The following is a 23,115-nucleotide window of genomic DNA, read 5'->3' as shown; positions in this document are numbered from 1 at the left end:
GCGTTTGACGGCATGGCGGTTGAACGCCGGATCCTGAAGGGAAAAGGCATTCCGGATGAAGTCATCCCTACCCTGATCAAAGCCAGGAAGGATGTAACCATACAACATTATCACCGTATTTGGCGTAAATATGTTGCGTGGTGCGAGGCCAGGAAGGCCCCTACAGAGGAATTTCAACTGGGTCGGTTCCTGCATTTCCTGCAAACAGGACTGTCTATGGGCCTCAAATTAGGGTCCATTAAGGTTCAAATTTCGGCCCTGTCAATATTCTTCCAAAAAGAACTGGCTTCTGTTCCTGAAGTTCAGACGTTTGTCAAGGGAGTACTGCATATACAGCCTCCTTTTGTGCCTCCAGTGGCACCTTGGGATCTCAATGTAGTTTTGGGATTCCTAAAATCACATTGGTTTGAACCACTCACCACTGTGGACTTAAAATATCTCACATGGAAAGTGGTAATGCTGTTAGCCCTGGCTTCAGCCAGGCGTGTCTCAGAATTGGCGGCTTTATCCTATAAAAGCCCTTACCTAATTTTTCATACGGACAGGGCAGAATTGAGGACTCGTCCTCAATTTCTTCCTAAGGTGGTTTCAGCATTTCACTTAAACCAGCCTATTGTGGTGCCTGCGGCTACTAGGGACTTGGAGGATTCCAAGTTGCTGGACGTAGTCAGGGCCCTGAAAATATATGTTTCCAGGACGGCTGGAGTCAGAAAATCTGATTCGCTGTTTATCCTGTATGCACCCAGCAAGCTGGGTGCTCCTGCTTCTAAGCAGACGATTGCTCGTTGGATTTGTAGTACAATTCAGCTTGCACATTCTGTGGCAGGCCTGCCACAGCCAAAATCTGTAAAAGCCCATTCCACACGGAAAGTGGGCTCATCTTGGGCGGCTGCCCGAGGGGTCTCGGCTTTACAACTTTGCCGAGCAGCTACTTGGTCAGGGGCAAACACGTTTGCTAAATTCTACAAATTTGATACCCTGGCTGAGGAGGACCTGGAGTTCTCTCATTCGGTGCTGCAGAGTCATCCGCACTCTCCCGCCCGTTTGGGAGCTTTGGTATAATCCCCATGGTCCTTTCGGAGTCCCCAGCATCTACTAGGACGTTAGAGAAAATAAGAATTTACTTACCGATAATTCTATTTCTCATAGTCCGTAGTGGATGCTGGGCGCCCATCCCAAGTGCGGATTGTCTGCATTACTTGTACATAGTTATTGTTACAAAAATCGGGTTATTGTTGTTGTGAGCCATCTTTTCAGAGGCTCCTTCTGTTATCATGCTGTTAACTGAGTTCAGATCACAAGTTGTACGGTGTGATTGGTGTGGCTGGTATGAGTCTTACCCGGGATTCAAAATCCTTCCTTATTGTGTACACTCGTCCGGGCACAGTATCCTAACTGTGGCTTGGAGGAGGGTCATAGGGGGAGGAGCCAGTGCACACCAGCTAGTCCTAAAGCTTTTACTTTGTGCCCAGTCTCCTGCGGAGCCGCTATTCCCCATGGTCCTTTCGGAGTCCCCAGCATCCACTACGGACTATGAGAAATAGAATTATCGGTAAGTAAATTCTTATTTTTTATCGGTAAGTGATGATCTTTTGTTTAACATAGTAACCATTAGCGTGGCCTTTACAGTAAACAGTTTAATATCTGGAATTATACGGAAATATGAAATATTTTGTTATGAGGAAACTAGTATATGTGCTCTCTGGCAGCTGTAGCACGGGTGCTTATTAAAGCACAAATATCATTATTATTTTTTCTCATAGGGAACTCTATATGGCATCCGATATGCAGGCAAGCTGCCAAGACAGAAGAAAGAAACAAGGTAAACACTGTGTGTGTGTGTGTGTGTGTGTGTGTGTGTGTGTGTGTGTGTGTGTGTGTGTGTGTGTGTGTTTGTTTGTTTGTGTGTATTAGGGAAAATTTTATTTTGCGATCAACCTTGAATAAGAATACCGACGCTGGGATCCCGACCACCAGAATGCCGGCAGGAGGCGAGTGCGGCAAAGCCCGTTGTAGGCTCGCCACAGATTCTATTCCCACTCCATGGGTGTCATGTACACCCAGGAGTGGGAATAGCTGTGGCAGCGCCACCAGAATTCTGGCGGTCAGGGTCCTGACGTCGGTATTCTGCCCGTCTGCACCCTGACTACATCCCGAATTAAATTAGCAGCGGCAGAGTTTCCACAAGCTATTTAATCCCCTGGGACTATACAATTATCCCAGAAGCCAGCAGTCGTTAGGGATTTTCAGCAGGTCGAAAAAAAATCCCTAATAATTTAGGGGTTAATAGGTGCCGCAACTGCGTTAACACACAGATCCGTTAACTTTTCACAGATTCTGTGCATTAATGCCCGTTAACACTATACTTTAACAGGAGTTAGCAAGGCTATATGGGGAATTCAGGAGTCCAGTTGAATAGCCCCGGTGTTTTAAAAGGTGTATTTCCTTTTTGTTTTTGTAAACAATAGTTTTTATTAATTTTGCAATGTACCTTCTCAAAAACATAATGCGGGGAATTCAAATGTGTGAAAAGTCGGTTGAGTGTCTGTTATTTCCCGTCTATTAGATAGGAAAAAACAGGCACCCAACTGACTTTTCAAACAATCGAATATCCCCCAATGTTTCTGAACTTTGTTTTCAATGGCTTGAATATTTGGGACAGTAGCGGATCTCCACATCTGGGCAATGGCTGCTTTTGTAGCTACCAAAATATGTCCCATAATGTATCTATTCCTTTTTGTTTTAAACCACTAAATGTAAAGTATGACTGTAATTATCATCAAGGTGTTGAGGAAGGCTGCTGTGTTTTTCTCTTATCGCATGAAGATATATATTATACTGTATCTCAGTGTTTCATGATGCAACTGCGTGTTAATACTGTATAATCAGTTGCACCTTTTTCAGTAGCGGAACTTGCGAGTGGTGGGCCCAGGTGGTAAAATAAGCTTTGGGCCCCCTCCTTCGTCTGACCCCGGGGACATAATATGCCTGTAATGCAGCAAGTTATTTCAAGGGAGACTGGGGTAGGCAGTGGGTGACAGGGAGAGGCAATGGGTGACGGTGGAGTCCTAGGGTGACAGGGAGAGGCAGTAAGTGATGGCGGAGGCAGTGGGTGACGAGGAGAGCCAGTGTGTGGTTGTGGGAGGTAGAGGGTGATGTGGGAGGCAGTAGGTGATGAAGAGAAGCACACAGTCAGGCACAATGCAGTCACTATAGCTGCTGAAAAGAGCTGGTATTTAAAGCAGATGGTGTTTCTCTAGAGAGAGGCAGAGGGTGACAGGAGGAGGCAGTTGGTAACAGGGATGGCAGATGGTGACAGGGGGAGCAGTTAGTGACAGGGGGAGCAGTTGGTGACGGGGGGAGAAGTTGGTGACAGGAGAAGGCAGAGCGTGACAGAGGAGAAACGCACAGTTTGAGCCATGACGTGGTGATGCTGCATGTGTACCTTGCGTCCACTGAAGCCTTTGAATCCTTGATCACTACATTGCTGGGTTTCCCATTACCCTGGGATCTGCTGAAGCTTACCCCAGGACCTAAACCAATTAAACCCCTTAAAATTAAAGGGGAAAAATGTATTTATATAAAAAAATGCAAATTGATGCACGTGTGAAGAGTTTAAATGAAACATATAGTGCTGCGTATACAGCCCAAGGATTCTGCTGGAGTATTAGGTGATAGAAAAAGAAGCTTGTGTGTCAGAGTGCTGAACAAAGGGCTGTAAATATCAACATTGGGATCAGCACTCACAGGTGATGTCCAGGCACCTATAGATCAGCACTCACAGGTGACACCCAAGCACCTATAGATCAGCACTCACAGGTGACACCCAAGCACCTATAGATCAGCACTCACAGGTGACAACCAAGCACCTATAGATCAGCACTCACAGGTGACGCCCAAGCACCTATAGCTCAGCACTCACAGGTGACGCCCAGGCACCTATAGATCAGCACTCACAGGTGACAACCAAGCACCTATAGATCGGCACTCACAGGTGACGCCCAGGCACCTATAGATCGGCACTCACAGACGACGCCCAGGCACCTATACATCAGCACTCACAGGTGACGCCCAGGCACCTATAGATCAGCACTCACAGGTGACGCCCAGGCACCTATAGATCGGCACTCACAGACGACGCCCAGGCACCCATAGATCAGCACTCACAGGTGACACCCAGGCACCTATAGATCAGCACTCACAGGTGACGCCCAGGCACCTATAGATCAGCAGTCTGGGGCACATAGCATCTAGGTCTTACCTAGTAACCGGCTTTCTGCCAGATGAACAAGGTAGAGTGTCCATGATTGGGGGACTCGTCAGTTTCTCCTAGACACTACTACTCTCTCTCTTAGCCAAACGCCAATCATTTTTAATTCATATCCTAACATTTCTGGCATATAATTTGTACTGATGATTTGTGTGCTGCATCCTCTCATGTTCAGTTACTGTAACTCTCTGTGTGTCACAGGAAACAAGGACGTCTTCAGAGAGTATCATCTCAGTGCCGGCTTCCAGTACATCTGGATCCCCTAGCAGAGTCATTTATGTGAGTTTGTCATTGATCATGGAATGCACATTTAGTAACGTGCCATTGCTTACCTTCTCTTCCCCACAGAGTCTTTATTTCATGCTAGGGCCTACCTACAAGGGATATGTGTGACATAATTGCACGGAGCTCATAATATTAGTGAGGACGTGGTCGAGATACAGATATTACGATGACATAGCAAAGACACAACTCCTTAAGTTTGCACTGATTCAGATCCCATTGTTTCTGCTGCACTCCATGGATCACTCAGCCGGCCAATGGTGTTGCAGGTGTTCTTATGCTGTGTCCTAGGATGCAGCACAGGATAACACATGCACACAGGAGGCATCTACTTATATCAGACGCCTCCTGCTGCATTACCATACTAGTGTATCGCTGCTGCTTCCAAGTAAGCAGCAGCGATGGTCACTCATACATAGTAACATAGTATCTAAGGTTGAAAAAAGACAATTGTCCATCGAGTTCAACCTATTTGTGGTTTCCTATGCACGATTATTTTGTATAAAATTTTGACTGATGCTGATGACTGCCGTTACGTTTTACCCCTCTTTTTTATAATAACCATAGTGCGTGACTATGCCCCGTAACCCTGGATATCCTTATCCATTAGGAATTTATCTAACCCATTCTTAAAGGTGTTGACTTGAGTCGGCCATTACAACTCCCTCAGGCAGGGAATTCCAAACACGTATTGTCCTTACCGTAAAAAAAACCTTTACGCCGTATTGTGCGGAATCTCCTCTCCTCTAACCTGAGCGAGTGTCCACGAGTTCTCTGTGTTGATCTAACCAAAAACAGGTCCTGCGCAAGATCTGTATATTGTCCCCTTATATATTTGTAAATGTTGATCATGTCCCCTCTTAATCTACTCTTTTCCATTGTAAACATGCCTAGTCTTGCAAGCCTTTCCTCGTATTCCAGCGTCTCCATACCCTTAATTAGTTTGGTCGCCCGCCTTTGAACCTTTTTTTAGCTCCAGGATATCCTTTTTGTAGTAAGGTGCCCAGAATACTGTATTCAAGGTGTGGCCTCACAAGTGATTTATATAACGGGAGTATAATACTCTCGTCCCTAGCATGAATTCCCCGTTTTATGCATGCTAATATCTTATTAGCCTTCTTTGCTGCAGTCCTACTTTGGGTACTACTGCTTAGTTTGCTATCTATGAGGACACCTAAGTCCTTTTCCTGTACAGAATCCCCTAATTTTACCCCATTTAGTAGGTAGGTGTTATTTTTGTTCTTGTTACCACAGTGCATTACCTTACACTTGTCTGTATTGAAGCGCATTCTCCATTTCGCTGCCCATGCTTCTAATTTAACTAAGTCGTTCTGAAGCGACTCAGCATCCCCCTCCACATTTATATCTTTACACAATTTGGTATCATCTGCAAAAATTGACACCATGCTCTCTAGACCTTCTGTTAGGTCGTTAATGAAAATATTTAACAATAGCGGTCCTAATACTGAGCCTTGCGGCACACCACTTAGCACTTCAATCTAAGTTGAATAAGATCTATTAACCACAACGCGCTGCTCCCTATTATCTAACCAGTTTTTGACCCAAGTGCATATTGTGCTTCCTAGCCCTGATTCTTGTAGCTTGTAGATAAGTCTTATGTGTGGTACAGTGTTGAATGCTTTGGCAAAATCTAAAAAGATTACATCCCCCTCTTTACCCTGATCTAGGTTTGCGCTTACTGTTTCATAAAAGCCAAGTAAGTTGGTTTGACAGGATCTGTCCTTAATAAACCCATGTTGATTCCTTTTAATGACCTTATTGACTTCAAGGAACTTCTGAATACTATCTCTTAGAATACCTTCCAATACTTTCCCCACTATAGATGTAAGACTAACTGGTCTATAATTACCTGGTTCCGCTCTACTTCCCTTTTTGAATATAGGCACTACTTCCGCCATACGCCAGTCTTTGGGAACCATACCTGATATAACTGAATCCTTAAAGATCAAAAATAGCGGTTTTGCAAGTTCAGAATTAAGCTCCATTAGAACCCTTGGGTGAATACCATCGGGCCCTGGTGACTTATTAATCTTTAAATGTTTTAATCGGTCACAGACTACTTCCTCGCTTAAATAAGTACCTATCAGTGGGATATTCTCATTATTGAGATTATGTGTTAGTCCCTGAGTGGGACCTCTCCTGCGGCACCGATACTCCACTTAGCAGTTGCAGTTGTTCCAGCTCACTGCACCTCCTTTTCACTCCAATCACATCTGAAACACACCCATAGTCTACACAGATAATATGCATATATAGATGGCTCCATTTGTGGGGCGGGCGCGCCTAACGCCGAGAGCGTCTCTGGCTGGCCTAGCGCGTGTGCCCGTGACGGAGATGCACCTCAGTCACCAGAATGGGAGAGCGTCTCCGTCGCGCGCCCGGACGGATACGATCAGAATGGGAGCGTCTCTGTGCACTCCCGGTGTAACTAGGCGAACGGATCACCTACTCACAGCGGGAGTGCACGCCTGCGATGCAGCCGCCTCACATGAGTGCGGCTCCATCTGCACATACTGTGTTATACTGTATATGCAGTATATATGTGTTATATATGTATGTATATATTTGTTATGTATGCAGTATATATCGCCATGTGCTAGGCAAATGAAGCACAGAATATTCTGAGGTCAGTGTCTCTTTATAGGGAAACTATCATGACTACACTCTATTCTAAGTATTGGATAGTATCTTCAAATAATTTTCTTCAAAATATAAAGTCATTCTTTTTCTCTCTGTTTTATTGTGTGTGCAGCTTCATTGTGTCTTTACTAGAACATTCTACAGCAACACGTTCCCACCTAGCAGTATCTCTAGTTCCATTCACCACCATAAGCTGGGTACACACCTGGCCGACAGCCGATGTGTCGTCCTTTCTGACGACTGGTAAGTGCGTACACACTAACCAATCGTGTGCCCAATGTGTCGTGCATGATGTCACAACTGGGCGGGCATTTAAATGTGCCTGCCCAGTTAAGATGTCAGTCATCAGCTGTCCCTGCAGCAAGTGCGGATATATTGGATATCGGCTGTGCTGCATATCGGAAGTACACACCCACCGAAGAGCTCACGATATATTGGCTGTTTGATTAAATGGCCATTATATATCGCTCAGTATGTACCCAGCTTTAGGCTGTACCTAGACTGTACACAACATCATTAACTAACGAATGATAGCACTGGAAAACAAGATTTCTCTTACGTCCTAGAGGATGCTGGGGACTCCGTAAGGACCATGGGGTATAGACGGGCTCCGCAGGAGACATGGGCACTATAAAGAACTTTTAGTATGGGTGTGCACTGGCTCCTCCCTCTATGCCCCTCCTCCAGACCTCAGTTAGATTCTGTGCCCAGAGGAGATTGGGTGCACTACAGGGGAGCTCTACTGAGTTTCTCTGAAAAAGACTTTTGTTAGGTTTTTTATTTTCAGGGAGTCCTGCTGACAACAGGCTCCCTGCATCGTGGGACTGAGGAGAGAGAAGCAGACCTACTTGAATGATAGGCTCTGCTTCTTAGGCTACTGGACACCATTAGCTCCAGAGGGATCGGAACGCAGGTCTCCCCCTGCCGTTCGTCTCAGAGCCGCGCCGCCGTCCTCCTCGCAGAGCCGGAAGATAGAAGCCAGGTGAGTATAAGAAGAAAGAAGACTTCTAAGGCGGCAGAAGACTTCAGATCTTCACTGAGGTAAGCGCGCAGCGGTAACGCTGCGCGCCATTGCTCCCACACGTTACACACACTGACAGGCACTGAAGGGTGCAGGGCGAAGGGGGGGCGCCCTGGGCAGCAATATAAACTTCTGTATTGGCATGTTTTTCACATATGGGCTGCGGAGTCAGTAGATATGTACATCCCCCGCCATTAATTGTAATTTTGAGCGGGACCGAAGCCCGCCACTAGAGGGGGCGGAGCTTGGTCTCACAGCACTAACCAGCGCCATTTTCTCCACAGTGATCTGAAGAGAATCTGGCTCCCCGGACTCTCCCCTGCAGAACGGTGACACAGGGCTGAAAGAGAGGGGGGGGAGGGGGGGGGCACATTTAGGCGCAGTGAGTGTATTACACAGTTAATATATATATAAAAGCGCTATATCTGGGAATTGTTTCCAGTGTCAGTTGGCGCTGGGTGTGTGCTGGCATACTCTCTCTCTGTCTCTCCAAAGGGCCTTGTTGGGGAACTGTCCCCTTATAGATATATCCGTGTGTGCGGGTGTCGGTACGCGGGTGTCGGCATGTCTGAAGCAGAAGGCTCATCCAAGGAGGAGGTGGAGCAGATGATTGTGGTGTCTCCGTCGGCAATGCCGACTCATGATTGGTATGATATGTGGAATATTTTAAATGCTAATGTGACCTTATTACATAAGAGAATGGACAAAGCTGAGTCCAGGGAAACAGCAGGGAGTCAATCCGCGGATTTGACTGGCTCACAGGGCCCGTCAGGGTCTCAAAAGCGTCCCCTATCACAAATAGCAGACACTGATACCGACACGGATTCTGACTCCAGTGTCGACTATGATGAGGCAAGGTTACACCCTAAGGTGGCCAAAAGTATTCATTATATGATTATGGCAATAAAAGATGTTTTGCATATCACAGATGACCCCTCTGTCCCTGACACGAGGGGTACACTTGTTTAAGGGAAAGAAACCTGAGGTAACGTTTCCTCCATCTCATGAACTGAACAAATTATTTGAAAAAGCTTGGGAAACTCCAGACAAAAAACTGCAGATTCCCAAGAGGATCCTTATGGCGTATCCTTTCCCTGCAAAGGACAGGATACGGTGGGAATCCTCGCCCAGGGTGGACAAGGCGTTAACGCGTCTGTCCAAGAAGGTGGCGCTACCGTCTCCGGACACCACGGCCCTTAATGATCCTGCGGATCGTAGACAGGAAACTGCCTTAAAGTCTATTTATGCACATACGGGTGCTTTACTCAGACCGGCAATAGCATCGGCATGGGTTTGTAGCGCTGTTGCAGCATGGACAGATACCTTGTTGGCTAACATGGATACCCTGGACAAGGATACCATTGTACTGACTTTAGGTCACATTAAAGACGCAGTCTTATATATGAGAGACGCTCAAAGAGACGTGGGGCTGCTTGGTTCCAGAGCCAATGCCATGGCAGTTTCGGCAAGACGAGCTCTGTGGACCCGCCAATGGTCGGGTGATGCCGACTCAAAGAAGCATATGGAGGTTTTACCTTACAAGGGTGAAGTTTTGTTTGGGGATGGTCTCGCGGACCTAGTTTCCAATGCTACCGCGGGCAAATCTACATTTTTGCCTTTTGTTCCCCCACAGCAAAAGAAAACCCCACAATATCAGATGCAGTCCTTTCGGTCGCATAAGTCCAGAAGAGGTCGGGGGTCCTCTTTCCTCGAGGGAGTCCGCACCGGTGGGGGCACGTCTTCGACTGTTCAGCCAGGTCTGGGTTCTAGGAGACATGGATCCTTGGGCGTTGGAAATTCTATCCCAAGGTTACAAACTGGAGTTCGAAGAGGTGCCCCCTCGCCGATTTTTCAAGTCGGCCTTGCCAGCCTCTTCCCCCGGAGAGGGAAGTGGTATTAGATGCAATTCAAAAGCTGTGTCAACAGCAAGTGATTGTCAAGGTTCCCCTAGGCCAACAGGGGAAAGAGTACTATTCAACACTGTTTGTGGTCCCGAAGCCGGATGGTTCGGTCAGACCCTTTTTGAATCTAAAATCCCTAAACCTATACTTGAAAAAGTTCAAATTCAAGATGGAATGACTCCGGGCTGTGATATCCACTCTGGAAGCAGGGGATTTTATGGTGTCGCTGGACGTGAAGGATGCCTACCTTCATGTCCCCATATTTCCTCTTCATCAGGAATACCTGCGTTTCGCGGTACAGGACTGTCATTACCAGTTTCAGATGTTGCCGTTTGGGCTTTCCACGGCCCCGAGAATTTTCACCAAAGTAATGGCGGAAATGATGGTGCTCCTGCGCAAGCAGGGAGTCACAATTATCCGTACTTGTACGATCTCCTGATAAAGGCGAGATCAAGAGATCAATTGCTGAAAAGCGTGTCGCTCTCCCTGAGAGTGTTACATCAACACGGTTGGATTCTCAATCTGCCAAAGTCACAGTTGCTTCCAACGACTCGACTATCATTCCTAGGCATGATTCTGGACACGGAACAGAAGAGGGTTTTTCTACCAATAGAAAAAGCCCAGGACCTCCAGAACATGGTCAGGGACCTGCTAAAACCAATGCACTCGAGTTCTGGGAAAAATGGTGGCAGCCTACGAGGCCATCCCCTTCGGCAGGTTCCATGCGAGGACGTTTCAGTGGGACCTTCTGGACAAATGGTCGGGGTCCCATCTACACCTACATCAAAAGATAAGCCTGTCCCCCAGGGCCAGGGTGTCTCTCCTGTGGTGGCTGCAGAGTGCTCACCTTCTAGAAGGTCGCAGGTTCGGCATTCAAGACTGGGTTCTGGTGACCACGGACGCGAGCCTCCGAGGATGGGGAGCAGTCACAAAAGGAAGAAATTTTCAGGGACTATGGTCAAGCAAGGAGGCTTGTCTACACCTCAACGTGCTGGAAGTGAGGGCCATATACAACGGCCTACGACAAGCGGAGTATCTTCTTCGTGACCTACCGGTTCTGATTCAATCAGACAACGTCACAGCCGTGGCTCATGTAAACCGCCAAGGCGGGACAAGGAGCAGAGTGGCAATGGCGGAAGCCACCAGAATTCTGCGCTGGGCGGAAAATCACGTAAGTGTTCTGTCAGCAGTCTTCATACCGGGAGTGGACTGGGAAGCAGACTTCCTCAGCAGACACGATCTCCATCCAGGAGAGTGGGGACTTCATCAAGAGGTCTTTGCAGAGATAGCAAGTTTTTGGGGACTTCCTCAAATAGACATGATGGCGTCACGCCTCAACAAAAGTCTTCGGAGGTATTGTGCCAGGTCAAGGGACCCTCAGGCAGTAGCGGTAGACGCCCTAGTGACACCATGGGTGTTTCAGTCGATCTATGTGTTCCCTTCTCTGCCTCTCATCTCAAAAGTGTTGAGAATCATAAGACGAAACGGAGTACAAGCAATACTCGTGGTTCCAGATTGGCCTCGAAGGGCCTGGTATTCGGATCTTCAGGAGATGCTCACAGAAGATCCGTGGCCTCTTCCTCTCAGGGAAGACCTGTTGCAGCAGGGGCCTTGCATGTTCCAAGACTTACCGCGGTTGTGTTTGACAGCATGGCGGTTGAACACCGAATCCTAGCTGAGAGAGGTATTCCGGAGGAAGTTATCCCTACTCTGATAAAGGCTAGGAAGGAAGTAACGGTGAAGCATTATCACCGTATCTGGAGGAAGTATGTATCTTGGTGTGAAACCAAGAATGCTCCTACGGAAGATTTCCATCTGGGCCGTTTTCTCCACTTCCTACAGATAGGAGTGGATATGGGCCTAAAATTAGGCTCCATTAAGGTACAGATTTCGTCCCTATCTATATTTTTTCAGAAGGAATTGGCTTGTCTCCCAGAAGTCAAAACGTTCGTAAAGGGAATGCTGCACATCCAGCCTCCTTTTGTGCCACCAGTGGCACCATGGGACCTTAACGTGGTGTTACAGTTCCTTAAATCACACTGGTTTGAACCTCTTCAAACGGTGGAATTAAAATTTCTCACCTGGAAGGTGGTCATGTTATTAGCCCTGGCATCTGCAAGGCGGGTGTCAGAGTTGGCGGCCTTGTCTCACAAGAGCCCCTACTTGATTTTTCATGTGGATAGAGCAGAGTTGAGGACTCGTCCTCAATTTCTGCCTAAGGTGGTTTCTTCTTTTCATATGAACCAACCTATTGTGGTGCCTGTGGCTACGGGTGACTTGGAGGACTCCAAGTCCCTGGATGTAGTCAGGGCCTTAAAAATTTACGTAGCCAGGACGGCTAGGGTTAGGAAAACAGAAGCTCTGTTTGTCCTGTATGCAGCCAACAAGGTTGTCGCGCCTCTAAGCAGACTATTGCTCGCTAGATCTGTAACACGATTCAGCAGGCTCATTCTACGGCTGGATTGCCGGTACCAAGTTCAGTAAAGGCCCATTCCACTAGGAAGGTGGGCTCTTCTTGGGCGGCTGCCCAAGGCGTCTCGGCATTACAGTTGTGCCGAGCAGCTACTTGGTCGGGTTCAAACACTTTTGCAAAATTCTACAAGTTTGATACCCTGGCTGATGAGGACCTCGCGTTTGCTCAATCGGGGCTGCAGAGTCATCCGCACTCTCCCGCCCGGTTTGGAGCTTTGGTATAAACCCCATGGTCCTTACAGAGTCCCCAGCATCCTCTAGGACGTAAGAGAAAATACGATTTTAAACCTACCGGTAAATCTTTTTCTCCTAGTCCGTAGAGGATGCTGGGCGCCCATCCCAGTGCGAACTACATCTGCAAGACTTGTATATAGTTGTTGCTTACATAAGGGTTATGTTACAGTTAAGATCGGTCTTTGACTGATACTGTTTTTTGTTCATACTGTTAACTGGTTGCGTATATTCCAGGTTATACGGTGTGTTTGGTGTGGGCTGGTATGAATCTTGCCCTTAGATTAACAAAATCCTTTCCTCATATTGCCCATCTCCTCTGGGCACAGTTTCTCTAACTGAGGTCTGGAGGAGGGGCATAGAGGGAGGAGCCAGTGCACACCCATACTAAAAGTTCTTTATAGTGCCCATGTCTCCTGCGGAGCCCGTCTATACCCCATGGTCCTTACGGAGTCCCCAGCATCCTCTACGGACTAGGAGAAAAAGATTTACCGGTAGGTTTAAAATCTTATTTTCTGCAGCGGGGTACACTGTGTTCCACAGGGAATACATCGGGGTGTAGAGATGGGTCTTGATCCAGAGGCACCAACAGGCTAAAGCTTTAGACCAGAGGTGGCCAAAAGGTAGATCGCAATCTACTGGTAGCTCGCGGAGCATCTGCCGGTAGGTCGCAACAGACTTAACAGAAAATAACTGTAATGAGCCTGCCGCCCACTGCTTCTCTTCACAGTTCCCAGGGATGCAGTGTGCGGGTGACGTAATGACATCATCCGTGATGTGAGGAGCCTGGGCGCTAGTTGGATCCAGTTTGATCCAGCCGGCGGTGGTGACGACAGGAGAAGCAGCCAGCGGGAGGCCATGCAGCGTGAAAGCGGGAGAGTGACTGCGGGGAGAGGCAGGACTGAAGCTAGGCAGCGTGACAACTTGTCAGGTAAGTTATGCAAAGGGGGATTTCTTCACAGGGGAGGGATGATCTGCAAAGGGTGGGATCTGCACAGAGCGTATTATTGTACGAGGGGCTATTATGCAGGGGACTGGAAGAGGGGTATATGCAAAGTGGGGGATTTTCCTCGGAGAAGGGTATTGTACAGGGGACTATTATGCAGGGGAGTGGAAGGGGGTATCTGCACAAGGGGGGGATTTGCACAGAGGGTGGTTATTTGATATTGTCATTCCTAATGCTATTCTTAAATGTGAGCGTTATTATTGGTGTTATTTGACGCCGGTAGATCACCGGTAAGTAAGTGGACAAAAAGTAGAACCCAGGTCCCGAAAGTCCGGCCATCCCTGCTTTAGACTGTCCCAGGATGCATTGCGGGGCCTCCTCTATATAACCCCGCCTCCAGGCACTGTGAGCTCAGTTTTAGAGTTGGTGCCTGCATAAGCAGGTCACTTAACAGGGGTTGCTGCGCAGGCAGCCCTGAAAAAGCTATTTAGAAGACTTCAAGGGCTGCAGCACTTCATATGTCAGTGTGACATACCGTGCTGCGGCTCCATCACCTCCCCAGCGGCGTCACATACTCCCGCTGGCTCTGTTCCCGGGTACTTGCGGCGGAGGCGCTCCGGTTCCTAGGCACATCTCCGCCATTAGATCGAGTTCCGGTCGCGGTCTCCGGAGAGGGACCGCAACGCTGGCATGGACATTGTGGCCGTGCAGGGACCCCACAGAAGCACGGGTGGCTCATAAATTGGGCAAAATCTTTTCTGGTTCCGACACAGCGGATGACTCACTGGGGGCTGTACTGGATTCAAGTCTTCAGAGAGTAATGTTACCTCTGAACAAGATATCTAAGGTTCAGTCAAGGATTCAGGACTTGCTACACAGTGAAAAGGTTTCCATTCACGCAGCAATGCGTGTGATGGGTTTGATGGTGTCAACATTCGACATGGGTGGAGTATGCACAATTCCACTCGAGGCCTCTGCAGCGTCTGATTCTTGCCAAATGGAATGGGTTGCATCAGATGATAAAAACTCAGACTATGGTTCTTACGATAGAAGTAAGAAGGTCATTAGCCTGGTAGCTACAGACATCCCATCTGGACAAGGGTAGACCCTTCTGGATATCAGATTGGGAAATTCTGACCACAGATGCCAGTCTCCAGGGCTGGGGTGCAGTGTTTCTAGGGGCAATGGACCATGGAAGAAGGTTGCCTGCCAATAAATATATTGGAACTTCGGGTCATATACATGGCACTGATTCAGGCAAAGGACGTTCTTCGGGGAAAACCAGTCCAGATCCGCTTGGACAATGCGACAGCAGTAGCGTACCTCAACCATCAGGGAGGAACTCGCAGCCGAAAAGCAATGGAGGCAAGTCACATACTAAAGTGGGCAAAACTTCATCATCCTGCCTTGTCCGCAGTGTTCGTTCCGGGAGTCCTAAACTGGGAAGTGGACTTTCTCAGTCGACACGCCTTTCAGGCAAGCGAATGGGCTCTACACCCGGAGGTCTTCCAGACTCTAGTAGACAAGTGGGGGTTGCCAGAGATAGATCTCATGGCGTCCCGTCTGAACAACAAAGTTCTCACATACGGGTCAAGAACAAAGGATCCCAGAGCGATCTTTGTGGATGCCCTGTCGGTGAGATGGGACTTTCATCTGGCTTATGTGTTTCCTCCAATCACCTGTCAAAGTCAGAAAAATATCTCTATGCACACTACCATATTTGCACCTCACACAGGTCCGTGCTGCGCGTGCGTACGCTCTCCCGTACGTGCGCATACTCACAGTCGCGGGCACCCGCAGGCGCATGGTATGCGTATTTACGGTAGAGTTTATGCGATCGTAGCGTGCGACTCAATCATTACATATTTTCACTAATAATGTATTTTGTAGATCATGGTCCCTTTGATAGATTCTGAAAGTTTGGTTAATATAGAATGTTTATGAACAGAGGAATCCCTCTTTGTTTGATACGAAGGGTCAGACAGGAGTAATACAGTGGTGTTTAGTATCCATCGGAAGAATATTTAATTAGAAATATTCCGGTGTTGGTTTGAAACAGATCAATCGCTCGTGCGAATAGTTATGGACATAAGAAGTTTATGAACATTTACTTTATTTGCACTTTATTACCCATGCGGCGGGAAACCCAGTTTCCCTCCCACCTGAGCAGTTGGAAATAGTCACAGCCCACCTGTATGAATCAACCTATGACCTTTTGTTATAATGCGAAGCCGAATTCCTGTGTCCAATGAACAATGAGATTGTAGGGACCATTGAATTGTATTGTGTGTGGGGCATAAATAGGCAGGCCGACCGTATCCAGTTCTCTCTCTTCAACGGTTCTCATTGCTGATAATCGGGAGCTGGATATCGAGGCGCATGCGATCGTTCCCCTTGTGCGTAAGTTTTCTCCGTAATCATATTGTCTTACTGTGAGCCATCTCTCTCTCTCTCTCTCTCTACTCTTTCTCTCGTATTTTCCTTTAATTATATTGTATTGTATTTCCTGTCTAGTTTATCTGGTTAGTTGGTTTATGTTATATTGTAGTGTATCATTTGTACTGTGATTCCTTTTGCAAGTATAATAGTTATAATACATATAATAGGTTTTGGACCCTAAGCCCAGGTATCTGTGTATTCTTTATAAGGGTTAAGTATTCTCTGAGCGTCGGTGACGCTCAAGCAGCTTTGTAGTTAATCAGGTTACACCAGGTTGCACTTACACTCTGTCTCCACACTAAGGTATACTGTGTATCTCATCGTTAAAGGTATAGATATAAAGGTTTAAACGTTGTAAGCGTCTGCACCGCTGGTGATCTCCTCGTGGTCCCGAGCGTACGCTACGCTATAGCGAATCATTACGTTAGTCGGCAGCCAATAGCGTGCCTGCCTGTGATCACTGGGCCGTAAGCGAACGTGACGCTTGAGCGTCTCGACTACGGTTGAGCGAACGCTACACAACTTGCGTACCCTTACGGTACTTCTTACGTAGATAGCGTATAGTGTTCTTAGACCTCTTAAAGTGTTTTATATACGATAAATATTTAGCTTTATCAATTGGCGGCTCGCCCGTCCTTCACATATCTGCACTAGGTAGATCAGCAGACATTATCCCTCAGCAAAGGGCGGGAGGTTGTATCCCTCGTAGTGCTGACAGGATAAGCGTCTGCTTCGCTTAGGTAAAGAGTGCTGAAGGAATCCGGGAACCGGAGGTAAGAACAAAACGCTAGTGTCTTTTAAAAAAAAACTGTTTATTTTTCTGTCTTGCGTACACACGCACGCACACATATATATCTGCATTTCTTTTTCTTTTTCATTTTCGTATATCACTCTCCTGTCTGCCAGTTTTATAGTTGATAGAAGTGCTAAAAGAGAGTTGCCGTTATTTCATAGTTTAAGAATAGATAACATAGTTAAAGGATAGACAAACACACAGTTTTGCCTGGGAGATAAGGCGAAGTCAGTGTGTTGTGTGGTAGATGATCAAGGATCATCTACATTGATAAAAGTATAAATTGTGTTACGGTGGTTTTTTGCTTTGCGTATACGTGTCTCTAACAAAGACTTGCGTACGCAATCCAAAGGCCGACGCACGCAGCGTATATTACGCAACGGAGCGTCCGGTTACGCCCACGTAGCTCAAGTCACGATAAGTTGATAAATAACGCAAAGCGATAAATAACGCGAGGCGAGAAATAACGCAAGTCTATTTTTGGGTGTCCGGAATTTAATTAACAGATCCTGCTCCTAATTGGTAACACACCTGATCTAAAGAAAAATTTCTGCGCAGAAATAGAAATAGAAACAAAAGTGTACATGTGATGAGTGAGTGTTTTTACTATTTTTAAAGGTTGAACCACAAGAAAAGTCGAGTACTCGTGAGGTACATGCGTGTAAGTGACGTGCACGGTGGCTAGGGAGGCATCTCTGGTTAAATATACAATTTTGAGCATTAGAGTATAACAGACCAGGAGGTCATACTGTAACAAGACCAGGAGGTCATACTGTAACAAGACCAGGAGGTCATAGCAGACCAGGAGGTCCAGGTACAGCCGACAAGGAAGTCCGCTATACAGTTCACAGGCACAACACCGAAAAGGGTTGGTGCAACACCCATATAGGCCATATAAGCTCTGGCTGAAGGAATTCGCAGTCGTAAGTTTCGATTCCATTGGTCTTTCCGTACATAAGCTTAGTTGTTTGTGTACTGAACGACTGGACCGCACGTAAGTGTGTGCAGTAGTTAGTAATCTGACCTAATACCATTAGAGTAAAGGGGTCACAAACGCTATCTGTACACTCTAACGTGATTTGTGTAATTTTTTTTTTTTAAGGGAAGTTTGCTGCTCACTCAGGAACTATCCAGCAACCAATAGTTACTGGAAAGAGTAAGTGTTCTTCGGATAACCCTCGCAGGTTCCAGTAAATAGAGGTTCAGGTCGCAGGGGCCCTAGGTCGAGTACGCCAGCACCATATCGGTGTGATCAGGTCGTATTGGTCGGCGTGGGCGAGTGAGTGGGGTACTCGGTAAACCGCCACCGTCAGCCTATTGTTGACATTTGGTTTTGCGTAAAGGGTTGGCTAAATAAAGCAACACTTTCGAACTATGGGGGCCACTTGTTCAGGTAGGGGGCGATCAACCTCGGTTCGGGTTGATTCAGTGGTCCGACCAATTGGGTCGGCCAGGTATATAATGTGTGAGAAATATGGAAGTCACACAGAAACTTTATGTGATGAATGGGAGAGAATGACTGTACATGACGGGGAGAAATTCCCAAGAGTAGGGAGCTTCAGCTCAGAAGTGTTACAAAATTTAAGGAGGAGGATATGTCTCATAAAATCAACAAAGAGACGAATCCAGCATTATGATTATTTACAGTTGTGGCAACAGGAAGGTGAGATACAGAGAGGTTTGGCTCAGGCGGCGGGATCTGGCTCTAACAGAAAACTGATTGCCACGGCCCCACCGCCACCATATATATCAGGAGAGAAGTTGATTGCGGAGAAAGACGCACTAAGGTGTAACACAAAATCACTTAGTAACTGTGTAAATGTTAATGATAATGTTAACCCATTAACCCATGCAAGTATTAACCCGTGCAAGTTGTACCCTGTTTTGAACTTTCCTCAGGAGTGTGATCAAGAGGACGAATCGGCAACGATTTCAGCGCTCTCTCTAGCAGCCACCATAGCAGAGACCACAGTAGGCACAGCTCCACCCACGAGATTAGTAAAGGCCCCTAGCGGAGGGATAGGTGAGGTCGTATCAACTGGTAAGTACGGCACCATGCAGTATGCTGAGACTATTTCACCACAGCCTGTAGAATCTACACAGAATGAGGTTGTTAGAATTACACCTGTTAGAGTAATAGCAGTGCCAAATGGGAAAACAGACGCATCAGGAGCCACTCCCATTAGGAACATTGCCATGTACACTCCATTTTCCCGAATGGAATTAAGGACCATAGTGTCTGAATTTCCTGACCCTAGAAAAGACTTAGTTGCCAGTCAAAAATACATCAGAGACTTAGGTAACACTGCAGAGCCCAACAATAAAGACTGGCAGATATTGCTGAGAGCATGTTTACCCTCAAATGTCGACGCAACTCAATTTTTAGCTGATTGCGGACTAGATCATGATGTACCTCTTACAGATGTGTACAACCAAGATAATGTGAAAAGAATAAACTTGCAGCTAAAAGAGTATTTCCCAGCAGTAGCTAAATGGAATAAGATATTCTCCATTAAACAGAAGGAGTCAGAGACAGCTGCAGAGTATTTTCACAGAGCATTATTAGAAATGGCAAAATACACAGGCATAGAGGACATTAAAACAGACACAAACCATCGGGAAGTAGCAGTATCGGTACTGATGGATGGTTTAAAAGAGTCATTGAAGACTAGGGTACAGACCACACAACCATGTTGGCGAGGTCTGTCTGTGGCTACTTTGAGAGAGGCTGCTATTGATCACGATAGAAACATCACCAGACACAGGGAACAACAAGGTGATAAATTAATGTCAGTAAGTATACAGGCTCTGACCACAAGGCAGCCTTTGTTGGTATCACCAAATCCTGTGGGTAAGTCAAGTATGGTTACTTGTTATTCTTGTCACAAACAGGGACACATGGCACGAGATTGTAGAGTAAAGAATCCACGAAACTCATACCAACCCCCTAGACAACGACACGACACACGACATTGGGAGCAAGGTCCGCAGAAACGGAGTTATGAGCCACATACAGGGGAAACAAAAAGATATCCCCCAAACAGAGACTGGCATGCCTCTGGTAGTTCCCAACTATCTCCCTCACAAGTAGTTGCTGCCAGCGGGATTCAGGGAGGTCACCATACCCAATAGGGGTGTGGCCATACCTGTAATCTGCAGCCAGTAAAATTAATTGCCAACCTTGGAAGTGAACCCGAGATCGCAATTAATGTAGCTGGTAAAACTTTAAACTTTCTTGTAGACACAGGGGCGGCCAAGTCAGTGATAAATTCGACAGTGGGCATGAGAACCACTGGTAGGACAATTCCAGCCATGGGAGTAACAGGAGTAGTCCAGCACTACCCTGTTGGCAAACCAGCCGAGATTACAATAGGGCCTTTGCATACCAAGCATTCCTTTTTGCTGGCTGCATCGGCACCAACCAATCTCCTGGGAAGAGACTTACTGTGTAAAATGGGGTGCGTCATTTATTGTACTCCTGAAGGTGTATTCTTGGACATACCTGAGAAACACGCTCAGGAAGTGCGAGACATGTTAGACTCCCCATCAAAATTAATGTCACATACCATTATGACAAATAGGAATCCATCCCAAATAGAAGAGATGACATCTCAGATACCAGAGTCACTTTGGACAAAAGACGGACAAGACACTGGATTAATGGCAAACGTAGCTCCAGTAGTTGTACAAGTAAAAGATGGTAGGATAGCTCCAAAAATCCCACAGTACCCTCTGAAGCCAGAGGTGGAGTTAGGAGTTTACCCAGTAATAGAGCGCTTGCTACAACAGGGCATTCTGGTAAGAACGTCCAGCACTGCTAATAGTCCCATCTTCCCTGTGAAAAAGAGTGGGGGGAGGGGTTACAGACTAGTGCAGGATCTAAGGGGGATTAACAAAATAGTTGAGAGTCAGTTCCCCGTAGTGCCAAATCCAGCTGTCATCCTAATGCAAATCCCTCCCACTGCCAAATTTTTCACTGTTATTGACCTCTGCTCCGCTTTCTTTTCGGTACCTCTGCACCCTGACAGCCAATATTTGTTTGCATTCACATACAGAGGAGTCCAATACACGTGGACTCGATTACCCCAAGGTTTCATAGATAGTCCAAGTATATTTTCTCAGGCTTTGCATGATTGTTTACAGTCTTTCCAACCAGACAGTGGATCAGTATTGATACAGTATGTGGACGATTTACTACTGTGTTCAGATTCACTGGAAGCATCTCTGAAGGATACGAAACAGCTCCTGTTTCATCTTTCAGACACAGGACACAAGGTTTCCAAAGACAAGTTACAATTATGCCAAACTAAGGTAAAATATTTGGGACACTGTCTAACACAAGGACTGAGACACCTGACCGCTGATAGAATCCAAGCAATTAGAGACATGACTCTGCCACAAACCCAGCAACAGATCAGAACGTTTTTAGGAATGTGTGGGTATTGCCGTAATTGGATCCCAGGGTTTTCCATTTTGGCGTTACCTTTGCAGGAAATGGTCTCCTCAAACAAACCTGATAGGATTTCGCATACAGACGAGTCCGAAACAGCATTTGAGAGACTCAAACAGTGCCTAACGCAGGCACCAGCACTAGGTATGCCAGACTATGGGAAACCCTTTGAACTATACGGAACAGAAAGTGCTGGTTGCGCGGCAGGTGTACTAACCCAAAAACACGGTGATGCCAGCAGGCCAGTTGCATACTACAGCGCTCAGCTAGACACGGTAGCGCGATCCCTCCCCACATGCTTGCGAAGCGTTGCTGCGATAGCATTGCTAGTGACAAAAAGCGAAGATGTCGTGCTAGGCCACAACCTCACAATCCATACGCCACATGCAGTATCAGCCTTATTGAATTCTGCCCAAACCAGACACGTCTCATCAGCGAGGTTTACAAGATGGGAATTGGCACTAATGGCCCCCGTAAACATCACCATAAGGAGATGCAGTGCATTAAATCCTGCAACGTATCTCCCAGGTGTGCCTGGTCAGGCACAAAGGGTGGAAGGTGAGAGTGATGGGGAAGGAGGATTTAATACAAAGGAAGATACACATGATTGTATGGAATATTTGACCCAAAATTTTACCGCAAGGCCTGACATCAGTGACAACCCACTGGAAGATGCAGAACTCACGTTCTACACGGACGGTAGTTGCCATAGACAGTCAGACTCGGGAGACTTGTGTACTGGATACGCAGTCGTAGATGACCAAGACACCATAGAAGCGGAACCGCTAGGCCCACCTCACTCAGCCCAGGTTGCTGAACTGGTCGCCCTAACCAGAGCATGTGAATTGGCTAAAGGTAAGTCAGCCAATATCTACACCGATTCTAGATACGCATTCGGGGTAGTCCATGATTTCGGAGCCCTATGGCGCCTCAGAAATTTCATGACGGCAGCTGGTACACCGGTAGCGCATGCAGCTCACATAAAAAGGCTTCTAACAGCGATACAGGAACCCGACAGAGTGGCTGTCATCAAGTGTAAAGCACACACATATAGCCAAGACCCGGTATCACTTGGTAACAGCCGAGCAGACGAAGCTGCTAAGTTAGCAGCTGCTACCCCCATACAGACAGACACCACACAATTGATGGTATTTAATACCATTAACACACAGAAGTTGTGTGAAATGCAAAATTTGTGTTCCACACAGGAAAAGGCAGTCTGGAAGGCAAAGGGATGTGGCCAGGAGTCCTCAGGACTCTGGACGGATGGACATGGTAAACCAGTGGCCCCCAGAGCATATCTTCCATGTCTGGCTGAAGCAGCTCACGGGCTGACTCATCTAGGCAAGGAAGGGATGTGCAAATTGGTGAGAGCATACTGGTGCGCCCCAGGATTCTCCTCTCATGCGAGTAAAAGAGCAATGTCATGCCTTACCTGTTTGAGAAAGAATATTGGAAAGGCAATACCTACAGAACCATCCCATATCCCACCTGCCGGCGGCCCTTTCCAGGTAATACAAATTGACTTTATACAATTACCCCCTTGTCGGAATTTGAAATATGTACTTGTTTGTATAGATGTTTTCTCAAATTGGGTCGAAGCATTTCCTGCGGCTACAAATACCGCTATGTTTACTGCTAAGAAAATT

At 46.9% G+C, this 23,115-nt stretch overlaps 1 protein-coding gene across 8 annotated transcripts in view; it reads left to right on the top strand.

Annotated features, from left to right (window-relative positions):
• The window catches only part of ABLIM2 (actin binding LIM protein family member 2), a 342,851-nt gene that overhangs the window by 213,661 nt on the left and 106,075 nt on the right, over positions 1-23,115 (top strand). For all 8 annotated transcript variants that reach the window (XM_063924017.1, XM_063924051.1, XM_063924068.1 and 5 more), the window contains exons 8-9: positions 1,764-1,822; positions 4,472-4,549. In XM_063924017.1, coding sequence (XP_063780087.1) covers positions 1,764-1,822; positions 4,472-4,549 — 137 coding nt within the window. The remainder of the gene's footprint in view (positions 1-1,763; positions 1,823-4,471; positions 4,550-23,115) is intronic.

This window comes from Pseudophryne corroboree, chromosome 1 (assembly GCF_028390025.1).
Source record: "Pseudophryne corroboree isolate aPseCor3 chromosome 1, aPseCor3.hap2, whole genome shotgun sequence".
In the NCBI taxonomy this organism is placed as follows: Eukaryota; Metazoa; Chordata; class Amphibia; order Anura; family Myobatrachidae; genus Pseudophryne; species Pseudophryne corroboree.
The sequence above is the reverse complement of the archived record's forward strand: the minus strand, read 5'-3'. Positions and strand labels throughout refer to the sequence as shown.